Raw genomic sequence first — 13,194 nt, forward strand, 5'->3', positions numbered from 1 at the left:
CTTTATCCAGATGATTGCTGGAGCCGTGTGGTTTGTGACCTGAGTGGGCAATTTCAAGCCAGTAGAGTAAAACTGTGCCATTATTAACCCTGTTGTTGCTCAGGTAGATGTTGAGTGTTGGGGGAGATGCTGTAAGACCAAGTGTACAAAGCAGTGTGAGTATTAAATAGGTTTGATGGGTGTAGGTATAAAATGATAAATAACCGCCTCGCGGTTGTATTCTCCCGCCAACAGGGTCAAGTCATTTGAGCCAAATTTGAAGAAGTTCCGTCACGGCGTTTCCTGAGATATCGTGTTAACGAGCACGATACGGGCGGTCGTGAGGTCACAGTGACCTTGAACTTTAACGTTCATCCTTGAGTTCGAGTGGACGTTTGAGCCAAATCTGAAGAAATTCTGAGATGTCGAGCATCGGACGTATGTACGGACGTATGTACGGACGTACAGACGATTCTGTGGTGTATTCAAATGAAACATCTATCAAAGGAGATGGGCACATGATAACCCCAATTGGTAACCCCTTTCCGCTAGTCCGGTTTTATTGTAGGCTGGTCTCATATTTAGTCTTAAAATCTGACTTTTCTAAAAAAAAAAGTGAAATAATCTGATCATTTCACGTGTTTCCGATGCAGCTTAACTACAGAAATACTCTAGAAGAAACAAGCATCAATGTCTTGAAACGAGGCTGAATGAGGCAGAGCAGCCCACTGGTGCCAAGTCAATGACAAATGATTTAATAATTGATTTGCCTTGGACAAAAGTGGGATCATGTCACCAGATTGACAAACCTTTTCCAGGGAGGGAGGGGGGGGGGGATGACTCAGTGCTATTATATTGTGTCTTTGTAAATGCTATTCCGATGGATTACCGTTCATTTCATCATCTAATCATATTCAACTACTTTTCTATGGCAAAACCCTGCAGAGCCACACACACACAGCATATAAATATACGTGTTGGTTCTGCAGGAGAGATGTGCTCAAATGACTGCGGTGTCTATCCGAGTGTGTTTGCTCCTTCAGACCGTCGTTATCTACACGAAGCCACTGTCTGCGAGGCCAATCTCTCTCTCATCTTTCTGAAAGACAACAGGGCCAGACTCTCCCTCTGTCCACCGCTGAAATGAGTTTGACCCAAAGAAACCAGAGCTCCTTCGCCATGGAGACGGCTCAGTACACGGACGGGTAGGCGGGGCTGCTGCTGCTGCTGCTGACTACAGCACGGCCACAAAATGAAAGGTTATCAACCCTCAGATCGTCCTTCTCAGCTAAACGCCGGCAAACAACTAACAGTACAATGCAACCTTCAACAAGACAGATGACAGGTACAGGCCAATGTTGCCATGCTATTATAGACCATTATTAAACTCAGTGGACACTCGGGGCCGAGCGGGTACGATCCAGAGCCATATAATAGAAGAGTTCCGACATCTCCATTCACTCCAATGGACCAGTTTTTTTCCAGGAAGTAGAAAGTGGAACTCTTGAGTAAAAAAAGCAGCACTGTCGAGTTGCAACAAAATAGACAGTGTTGTACTTTGAAAGGGTTTTTCATCCCTTGAAATGAATCAAATTGTACATTATCGGCTTTATTTTAGCATGCAAAAGTAGCGCGAGACCCATTCCTGGCTGTTCATTGGCTAATGAGTCTCGCATTTTGGTCCTCCGCTGACGCCACTGTCTTACTAGAGGACACTAGTACGATCGAGCCTCTCTGTCCTATCGTTAAGAACCATTCACAGTTCATGGAATGATTGTGCGCGAAGAGAGACAATTACAAACAAAAATGGCGGCGATGGAGCTCCTTGTTCCCCCCCGCCGCAACCTTGAACTGGAGCTCACCCTGTAATAAGGATGGCATTGTGGTCTGTTAAATAGGCATTGTGGTCTGTTAAATAGGCATTGTGTGGCGAGGAAAAAGTCATTCTCAAGGAGGCGTTCTCCTTGTGCCTCTTTAAATCATTTAATGGTCTGCGAAGCCGAGATTGCTTCTCCAGGCTTATTATCTGCTTCATTAGCAGCCCGTGGTATAAAATGTGCCTCAGACAAAAAGAAATAAAAAATAAAACAATAACAATTAAGAATGATTTAAAACTCATTGCGTATTCATAATCTCAGAAACTTTTTTCCAGGACGGGTGTGTGTGTGTGTGGGGGGGTGTTAATATCAGGAAGCTTAATGAGAGACAAGCTGCAAATGATAACATTCAGGAGGATAATGAGGATAATGAACAATGCAACCAACATTTGTGTGTGTGTGTGTGTGTGTGTGTGTGTGTGTGTGTGTGTGTGTGTGTGTGAATCCCTTTCAGAGGGGGTTTGATCTGCTTCAACCTGAGACAAAAGCTCAGAGTGATAAACGGCACAGAGAGCAGCGTTCTGGCTTGAATGTGTAATTATGTGTTATTATCTTATTACCTGATTCTGAGACTAAGCTCTTCAGTTTTGCTCTAATGTGCTTCCTGAATCCATTTCATTGGGCGGGGGTGTTGTGTGGGAGCAGTGTTGGGCAAGTTACTTTCAAAATGTAATATACTACATATTACTAGTTACTTTCATTTGAAAGTAATAAGTTACTTTACAATATGACTGTCTGTGTAGAGTAACTCGTCACTTATTACACTACTTTTGCATTACTTTCACCAAAACAACAGCAGCAGCAGAATGACATCGCCGCCCCGGAACCGTCCCGCAAAATTATTTCAACCGCCTTGAAGTCAGTGTAAACCGTCCAAAATTCTAAATTGTATTATTTTCCTTTGTTATCGTCATCTATAGTGGTTATTTGCATAAAAACACACGGTTTGATTAGGAAATGATTGTATCTTTATTTAAATATGTGCTTTGATTTCAAAACTAAATTTGTAACTTGAGTTACTTGACAAAGTAACTGGTATAATATGACTGAAATCCTATAAGTAATAAGATATATTACTGAGTTACTTCTAAAAGTAATATATTACATGTAATATGTTACTTTTGTAATGAGTTACCCCCAACACTGTGTGGGAGGGGGGCTGGACAGCCCCGCCCTCAGAGGCTAGTCGGGCTTCCTGGCCGACGACCAGCCTCGCTCGGTCACGATCCGCCCCGCTGTTTGCCGTTCGCCGGGCAGGACCTAAAATAAGCGGTGCTGGAGTGGATCTGCATGTATAGGGAACTACTATAATTAAAGCAACCCTATGTGTCTGCAACTTGAAACATCTGCCCGGCAACTCAGGCGAGCCAGAAGGCCATAGTGATTACACAGCCTGGCGTTATTGTAGACCGTGCGGCGCAGCCGGGCCAAAACCCAAACGCTATAATAACGATGAGAGCTGTGTGATACATGGGGGAAGGCAGGACCGGGGGGGAGAGTTCACGTCAACAGCATGCCATAGAAATGAGTAGCAGAGAAAACCTCAGCTGTGGTCGAGACGCTGCCTCTCTCTCTCTCTCTCTCTCTCTCTCTCTCTCTCTCTCTCTCTCTCTCTCTCTCTCTCTCTCTCTCTCTCTCTCTCTCTCTCTCTCTCTCTCTCTCTCTCTCTCTCTCTCTCTCTCTCTCTCTCTGGGGGCGAGGGATATTGTGAATGAATGAGGAGGTGCGCGAACTCGCTCACCCTCTTGTCGATGTCGTTGTGCTGCAGCTGGACGAAGCGAGCGCTGATGGCGGCGATGTAGCTCTGCTGATTGGAGAAGGCCACGCGGCCCGCCCCCTTGGGGTACTTCAGCTCCGGGTCGGTGTCGATGCCGGCGTAGCAGACGCCTCCGTACAGCCGGTCCATGATCATGGCCAGCTCCACTGGGGAAGGGAAACCGGGTCGGAGGAGAAGGAGGAGGAGGAGGAGGAGGAAGAGGAGGAAGAGGAGGAGGAGGAGGAGGAAGAGGAGGAGGAGGAGGAGGAGGAGGAGGGGGAGGAGGAAGAGGAGGAAGAGGAGGAGGAGGAGGAGGAAGAGGAGGAGGAGGAGGAGGAGGAGGAGGAGGAGGAGGAGGAGAGAGCAGATGAGATGGAGAGAGAGGTGTTTTAGTGCCGACGGATTGAGTTTATTGAATTTAAATGGAGACAAAACTGGGGGGGGGGGGGCCTTTAAGATCCTTTTGCCCTTTCTGTGTTCGAAGGCTTTCAACCTAAATAAATAAATAAATAGATAAATAAATAGCTAAATAAATAAATAAATAACATGGGCTTAGAATCAAGGCCACATTAAGTAGGGTAAAAATGACATTACTGCACTTTTCATCAGAGCAGCCGTCTCAAACTGCTGGGATAATGAGTTAAGGGGTCACGTTGCAGACGAGCCAGCGATGTTTCTCCCCGGAACAGAAAGAGCGACCACACCATGAATACTTCACACGGTGACCAGTTGGCCCACTTCCTGGAAACCCGAGTAGGGGATTGGCTTGACTGAGTAGGGGATTGGCTTGACCGAGTAGGGGATTGGCTTGACTGAGTAGGGGATTGGCTTGACTGAGTAGGGGATTGGCTTGACTGAGTAGGGGATTGGCTTGACTGAGTAGGGGATTGGCTTGACTGAGTAGGGGATTGGCTTGACTGAGTAGGGGATTGGCTTGACTGAGTAGGGGATTGGCTTGACTGAGTAGGGGATTGGCTTGACCGAGTAGGGGATTGGCTTGCCTTCTCGCAGGGAGAACTTTCATTACAGCCTGCGGGGGCCCTCTCTGTGCAGCTTACGAGGCCGAGCTGGAGGGGTTTGAGGGGATCCACAAATAAAGTGTCTTACCTGCACGCAGGGGCCGCGGCACGCCCCCCACAAAGATGGTCTTGCGGGGGTCCAGGGGCTGGGAGCCGTCCATCACAAAGTCACTGTCGCTCAGGTTCCAGGGTCGGATCTGGACCTGAACAAACAAAAGAAAATACCAGACTCAGTTATGAGTTCCTGCAAGCTGTAAAGACGTGCCTAAAGGTTCAGTCTGCCGCTCACCGGCTTGTCTTTGATGGTGGGACTGGACACACACAGGTACACTCACCGGCTTGTCTTTGATGGTGGGACTGGACACACACAGGTACACTCACCGGCTTGTCTTTGATGGTGGGACTGGACACACACAGGTACACTCACCGGCTTGTCTTTGATGGTGGGACTGGACACACACAGGTACACTCACCGGCTTGTCTTTGATGGTGGGACTGGACACACACAGGTAGAGCTTCCCGTCCTCTTCGATGCAGGCGTCGATCAGAGCCTGGACTGAGGTCTCCTCCTGGAACAGGAGGAAGGCGTAGCCTGGTAGGGAGAGAGAGAGAGCAAGCAGGGATCTTAAGGAAAACGCACTTACAGTAACTGTGTATTATTATTATTATCTATTGTTTTGAACAGTCATAAGCTTGTGATCATGACGCTTTGACTTCTGTCCTTGAGACACAAATTCATCGCATGTTCGGTCTTTTTTTTTTTTTTAACAACACACTACATTGTAGGAGTCACAATCTTCTGACTCGTCCCCCTGGCAGTGTATTTATTTCCTTCTGGTTATTATTCATAGTTATAAAGAAGTGCGCCTCCTCCTCATGAGCATATGACTTTCCATTCCTCATTCAGCTTCCAGAAGACACCTCTCTGCCTGCGCTGATACAGCAGCTCTCCCCTCCCCTCTTTGCCCACCAAGCAATTCATCACAAGTTTGCTCACAGAGTTGATTTTGCACCAGATCGCAGACACAAACTAAACATCATCAGTTAGCGATCTATGTGATCATAGTTCTCTGCCTTCTGCTGTAGGGAATGTTTCCCATATATGTTTTGGTTCTGTGAACCTATGGACAATGGTGGCTGAATCGTTGGGGATTTTATTTTCTTCCCCAAAACCTTGCCTGCCTTTTTGTCCAGCCTTGCTTTTGTTTGGTGACAATTCTAATTCAGTTGTAAACTATCAGGACAAAACAATATAAAAAAAAAAAAAAAAAAACACGGACTCAGTGGTGGCTCAGTGGTTAACACTGTTGCCTCACAGCAAGAAGGTCCCGGGTTCGAACCCCGGTCCGTCCCAGGTCCTTTCTGTGTGGAGTTTGCATGTTCTCCCCATGTTCGTGTGGGTTTTCTCCGGGTGCTCCGGTTTCCTCCCATCATCAAAGACATGTATGTTAGGGTTAATACTCCTGTCAGTGCTCCTGACCAAGGCACTGGCTAAAGAACTGGAGTTGGTCCCCGGGCGCTGCACTGTGGCTGCCCACTGCTCCTAGTTCTAGGAAGGTTCCTAGTAGAGGATGGGTCAAATGCACAGGATGAATTTCCCCATGGAGATAAATAAAGGATAACTAACTAACTTATTGGCAGCCTGAACAGCTGCTAAGAAAACGATCATTAAGAGCTGGTTTGAGGAGAATCTTCTATTACAGAAGATCTGGATTACACTTTTTATTGAGATATTACAACTTGAGTTGTCCACTTCTAAGGTGAATAACACTCATAGCAACACAATTGACAATTGGACCCGTGCTATTACTCACTTAAGCACTTCAAATTAACTGTACTATTCCTATCTATTCTAACCAAGTTTGGCATTCCTTCCTCGTCTATTTTTGTTTCTTGTCTGTTGTTATTGTCTGTTGTTGTCCTGGTTTGTCTGCTGATGTCTAGGGCTGCAACTAACGATTATTTTCATAATCGATTAATCTGTCGATTATTTTCTCGATTAATCGATTAGTTGTTTGGTCTATAAAATGGCAGAAAATGAAAATAGACCTTTTCTCTTAAAATTGTACTCAAAACGATTAATCGATTATCAAAATAGTTGTCGATTAATTTTCTGTCGATCGACTAATCGATTAATCGTTGCAGCTCTACTGATGTGTTGTAACTTGTCTGTTTGTGTCTGTTTCCACCCCCTCTTTGTATTGTTATAGTTTTTACTTTTGATAATTGCGTTATCGTGGATGACAGTGATTCTGTTATCACCGCCTGCTTTTTGTTACCAACATGAAATTTAAAATTCAATCAATAATTGTAAAAATATGAAATAAAATACAGCACTCCCCTCCTCACCATGCAACCTTGATCTGTCTAGCACGCTGCTAATTTCCCCGAGAGTTGGGTCAGGTGGAGATTTTGGTGATGCTTTTGCAAGGGAGAGATAAAGAGCAAATACAGACGCAGTCCCTGTGTAGTATTAAATTATTTCGCTCGTATCCAAGGTCAAAGCTATTGAACCGTTAGGATTAGAAAACCACCTGGGTAGACTTCCTTCACCACATCATCACGCTACAGAGGGGTTTGCAATAAGGTTCTGATTTATAGGCCGACCAAGATGAACACCAGGTCCTGAGAAAGGCCAACGAGACGAGACCAGAGAGACATGAGACCAGTTTCTAGCTTTCAAACAATGCATAAGGACAGGCCAACAGAGACTAGAGGATTGAATGGATTTTGCAAGGCGTGGGCGGGCGTCATCAAAGAGCACTTCACCAGATGAAACGATGCAGTCGCATCCTGAGCTGATTGTAAATGATTAGTATGTTGCTCTGACTATGTTAGCAGAAGCACAGCGCCACCTGTGGTACCCATGAGTCAGGGGAATATGAGCTGTGCCGTCTTGAGTGGAGCAGGCAGAATGGGTAGCTAGCTGCGCGTGTGCGCTCGCGCACACACACACACACACACACACACACACACACACACACACACACACACACACAGACACACACACACACACACACAGACATACACACACACACACAGACACACACAGACACACACACACGCACACGCACACAGACACACACACACACACACACACACAGACAGACACACACACAGACACGCACACACGCTACTGTGTGAGGGAGACAGATTCTAAAAGTAGTCCTACTAAACACACGCGCGCGCGCAAACGCATGAGTGAAAATGGCAAAGAGGAATGTGCAACTGTCATGTTTCACTCTCAGCATTCCTGAGCGGAGCTGCTGCAGATGAGCTGGAAATGAGGGGAAAAAAGGCTGACTCGGCAGAGCCGGCTGGCTGTGGCATGTTGCTACGTCTGCCTGTGTGTATGGGGGGACGGAGGGAGGGAGGGAGGGGGGGGGGGGGGGATGGAGGGGGGGAGGGAGGGAGGTTGGGAGGGAGCGTGGGCAAAAACGAAAGCGACACAGAAGCAAAGAGAGCGAGCATCAGAGGTGAGATGGAAAAAGCAGCAGGTGCGTAAGCAGGCGGAAACAGCTGCTCCCCGGAGACAAAGGCTTTTTGTCCGTGTGTGTACGTACGCGTGTACGCATATAATTACACATCTGACGTACTGTACCCCCTCATCACAGTGACGTTGTTGTTACACGGTGGCTGTAGCGCCTCCATTGGTGCAAAATGACTCCTCCCCCCAGTTCTTCTTTGTGAAACCTGCAGCTTCCCCCACAGGAAGGTTTTGTCCCTCTATGTTCTCTATACGGCCACACAGCACAAGGACTCAACTTGGGTGCTTCATCGACGACATCGCTCACTGAAGACATCACAATGATGTCACAATGTCTATGACATCATCAGTGATGTCACAATTTGCCGAGTGTAACCAAAAACCACCACCTCGAGTGACACCACTGATGATGTCATCAGTCACTGATGACATCACTGATGACATCCCTTCCAGTTGAGTGACATCACTTCCGGGACAAAAATCACAGACAGAGATTGCCCAATTGCTCCCTTTTATTCATCATCATGATGATGATGAAGATGAAGATGATGATGATGATGATGATGATGCTAGTTGCCTACTATCACTCAGCAGTGCTGTCTGCATTGTGTTATGCTAACGTGTAGCCTGGAGCTCCAGAATGAATGATCTCCTGGACACACATGGATGATTTCTTTGAGGATGTTCTCATCACTTAACAGGAACAGCTGATGGGGTGATCTCAAAAAGATTGTATATACGGAAGATGAACACTCCAACTTACTTCCTTGACAGCTAGATCCACACTTCTCGCCAATTCTCACTGGCTTCCTTGTTTTGCTCAGGAGTACAAAAAAACTTTAACTGGTGATTTTTTTACATTTGTTGTGTGCGCGCGCGGCCCACCACACAACAGCTTTCAGCTATGTTTAATTCAAGGAAAATGACGCTGGTCTATGGGAGTGAACGAAGCGATTTCCCCCGTGATGGGCGTGGCCTATTTCATGCAGTGTCTCTATACTGTATAAGATATGTGTAATATAATGGGGTTGTAGCTTCATGCTGGAAACAAAATACAAATTCTGAATGCAAAACGAATTCCAATCAACTGCAGTAAGTGACTATCCTCTCTATGCTGTGTCCTTCTGCTCTTGGCCCACACTGAGCCAACTCCTTCATGGAGCAGCCACAGGAAACAGACAATTAAGTTTATGGAAAGAGAATTTTGTGCATCGTCATCATCATCATCCTCGACTTACCCACTATAGGCCCCCCTCTCCCTCTGCTGCTGGATTACATAGAGGGTTTGTCATTGGGGGGCAGTGTTGTGGGTAACTCATTACAAAAGTAACATATTACATGTAATATATTACTTTTAACAGTAACTCAGTAATATAACTTATTACCAATAGGATTTCAGTAATATTATACCAGTTACTTTGTCAAGTAACACAAGTTACAAATTGAGTTACATTTAGTTTTTTTTTTATCAAAGCACATACCGTATTTAAATTAAAGATACAATAATTTCCTAATCAAATTTTGTGCTTTTATGCAAATAACCATTATAGATGACAATAACAAAGGAAAAGGATAACATTTAGAATTTTGGACGCTTTACACTGACTTCAAGAAAGACGGTTGAAATTATTTTTCGGGATGGTTCACTGGCGGCGATGTCATTCTTGCTACTGCTGTTGTTTTGGTGAAAGTAATGCAAAAGTAGTGTAATAAGTAACGAGTTACTCTACACAGACGGTAATATTGTAAAGTAACTGATTACTTTCAAATGAAAGTAACTAGTAATATGTAGTAGGTTACATTTTGAAAGTAACTTGACTTAACTTCACATCCCCCCCTCAGTAAAAAAAACGACTGCAGTCTCACACAAAAAAAGGAAAGACAAAAAGCAGAAAAAAAGCAGCATGAAACAAGCAGAGCCTGCCAACAGCTCATATAGTCTGAGAGGAGGAACAACGTGTTCTATGACCCAGGGCAGGAGAGAGAGAAAGAGAGAGGAAGAGAGAGGAGAGGAGGAGGGGGGAGGAGGAGAGTGAGGCAGATGGAGAGACGTGATAAAGGTAGAGAAGAGAGAGAGAAGCAGCATGAATGACAGCCACAAGGAAGTGGGGAGATGTAAAATGCATGAGGGAGATGGGGTGAAGGAGCAGAGAGAGAAGGGGATACAGACTGATTGTACTTTAATGGACCTACTGCAGCTACAAAGTTCAAAGCAGGCTATAGAAACGGAGGGGAAGAGGACTTTCTGTGAGAGACACCCATTTTCAAGCTACAGTAACAATCCAATTACCTTCAATTAAACCCAATCAGTCCAATGCTAAATTTAGAGTACACCTAATTTGCAGGTGAACATCGTCAGAATACACAGCATTATTAATGCAATGCCAATTTTGTATGGGCCTTTTTCACAGCCGCCATTTTGTGTCTAAAAGGCAGGGTAAACACAGGTGCAACCAACTCTCTAATTAGGGCCCCAGCAGCACTGGAACACCTAAATGGACTGGAAGTTGGAAACCCTAATTCATGTTTTGGTGCACCTGTGCTACTTCCTGCCTTTTAGACACAAATGGCTGCTGTGAAAAAGGCCTATAATAGTACAATGGTGAAAAGCGGGCCTATCTAGTGGAGTCTGCGCACTTCATGCACACCTTTCACAGCTCTTATTCAAGTGAAGAGGCTACATTACAGTTCAGTACAGTTCAATATAAATGAATGTGCATCAGAATGTACCTCAAAATCAATCCCAAGTCACTGGTCTGAAAGAAAACATACTCTTCAGCCTTTATGAGATACATAGCCTGAACAACGTCTTAGACGCCCAAATGAGACGATGCTTAAATGGTTGAAGGAATCGGGGCAAAGCGTTCCCACTAAAAATGCCTCGACACCTAAGGCAGCCTGTAAGCTCTATAGATGCCAGCGGAATGCTGCCGCTATTTAGTCTTGAACGCTGCTTTTTCCCGTCCGTCCGTCTTGCGCAGTGCAGAGGAGGCTGACGCCACGGGAGGAGCAGAGACCGCAGATCTGCAGAGGCTCGTGCCTCCAGATTTATAGCTTCCCAGCAGTGTCCGGGGGAGGCAGGAAGTACGTACACTCGCACTAGTTTCCACCCCTAAAGAACTCTGTTTACACACAAACACGATAGGCAGAGTGCCTCGCGGATAAGCAGCGCCGAGCGATGAGCTCATGGAGGATCAAACCGAACAGTTCTTTCCTGCGCCGCGGGCCAACAGCTTGTCTCATGAGGAAGGAATAGTTACCTCAACAACCCCACAACCTGCTGACAATTAACAACAAAGTCCTTCACTCACCTACCGACCACTTACCTAGAAGACGCCTGCCTCGCATGCTACCTCAGCGAGGGGGTGGCAGCACCTATACAGATTAGGGATGTCACGATACTAGAATTTCTACTTCGATACCGATACCCAGGAAAATATCGATACTCGATACCATTTTCGATACCACGTGATGACGACACATCAAAAATAAAGTGAAGACAGATGGACGGACCGACGCACACTTCTCCATCATCTAGGCCCGATAAAACTCATTAAAACTTTGCACTGACAGCAGATTAGCCCTGCTCGCCATCAGCCTATCAGAACATGTTTAGCTTGTTGAAGCAACAGATACCCACCAATGATAGGGAGAGAAAACATTTTCATTAAGAGAAAGCACTGCTGGTATCGACACTGTTGCAAATGAGTATTGTATCCTTTTCAATTTTTTTGTATTGATACTTATCGATAATATCGATACCTGTTGGAAATCAGTATTGTATTTCACAATTGCAGTATTGATACTTTTCGATAGTATCTATACTTTTGACAACCCTAATACAGATACTGGTACTGGAGTGGATAGGCTTTACCAGGCTGAAATAGGAGATTGTATTTGGAAATCCCAAATACTCAAATCAAATACGAGAAGCTGTAGGTTAGATGAGGTCAACAAAAAAGTAAAAAGAGGAACATTTATTGCATTACATTACAGTCACTTTTGTGCAATCACTCCAAACTAATGATCTACTGTTGAGTGAAAGTCATGCGTGGGGACTTGGTATTGGTCTATGGAATTGGTCGTGTCTGTGAAGCAGTATAGGTGCACACGCAGAACCTCAACAATTCCATCGGAAACCTGAAACTCCCCAGACGCTATCCCATTTTCTCCATTACCCCATAAACTAAAATTTGTGTCGACTTAGCCGAAATCCAATCCACCAACGATTCGATGAACCGTGTCGGTGTAGTTACAATGTGCATCTCTCTGGGCTTTAACAGTGACATCTAAATCCAGGCTTATCTTCTCAAACTCAGCGACTGACACGCGTGTCTGCAGATTTATTCCCCCGTAGGTGAAGGCGCCGACCTGGACCCCCGAGCGCAGCAGGCCCAGTGATGAGGATTACCCAGGAAATAAATCAGACACTCCCTAACACTAAAACATGGGGAGTAGCATGGAGAACTTTGACAACGCCTGATGAAAATCTAAACGATCAAAACGTTGCTCGATTAAAATGGCTGGGAGCTATTAGTACAGTGTGCAGAACACACACACACACACACACACACACACACACACAAAACACACACACACACACGCACATATACACACACATGCACACACATGCACACACGCCTGGTCCAAAAGTCTGGATAGAGTTTTTCAGTGATAAGCAGAGACGGGGCCAAACCGCGGCGTACGCTATATCCTATGAGGGGACGAAGAGAGGCGCAGAGGAGACAGAGAGAACGCGGAGAGAGAGAGCAGACACATCTGCAGAGGGCTGTAACTCAATGTAAATAATAAAGCCTCTGCTGACAGCGGCTTATATGAGGAGGAAGAGGAGGAGGAGGAAGGTATGAAGAAGAGGGCTTGGCACGGTGGACGGGGGAGGGAGACACAAACATCTGCCGTCCTAAAAAAAAAAAAAAAAAGATGGCCCCCGAGGCGTCGGAGCGTTTTGTGGAGCAGACACACACACAGAACGAGGGAGGTGGGTGAAGGGGGAGATGAAGCGTCGCTAATCATCTTCGGAGAAGTCACTCACTGGATATAATCTGTGCACGGGCG

The 13,194-nt window shown here is 45.7% G+C and overlaps 1 protein-coding gene across 1 annotated transcript in view; it reads right to left on the reverse strand.

Moving 5' to 3' along the window:
* cpeb3 (cytoplasmic polyadenylation element binding protein 3) overlaps positions 1-13,194 on the reverse strand; it is a 57,279-nt gene that overhangs the window by 404 nt on the left and 43,681 nt on the right. Inside the window, exons 5-7 of the mRNA XM_083658641.1 lie at positions 5,105-5,223; positions 4,720-4,834; positions 3,598-3,779 (exon numbers count right to left, since the gene is read on the reverse strand). Coding sequence (XP_083514767.1) covers positions 3,598-3,779; positions 4,720-4,834; positions 5,105-5,223 — 416 coding nt within the window. The remainder of the gene's footprint in view (positions 1-3,597; positions 3,780-4,719; positions 4,835-5,104; positions 5,224-13,194) is intronic.

The sequence above is a fragment of the Poromitra crassiceps genome (genome assembly GCF_964638095.1).
Source record: "Poromitra crassiceps genome assembly, chromosome: 22".
In the NCBI taxonomy this organism is placed as follows: domain Eukaryota; kingdom Metazoa; phylum Chordata; class Actinopteri; order Beryciformes; family Melamphaidae; genus Poromitra; species Poromitra crassiceps.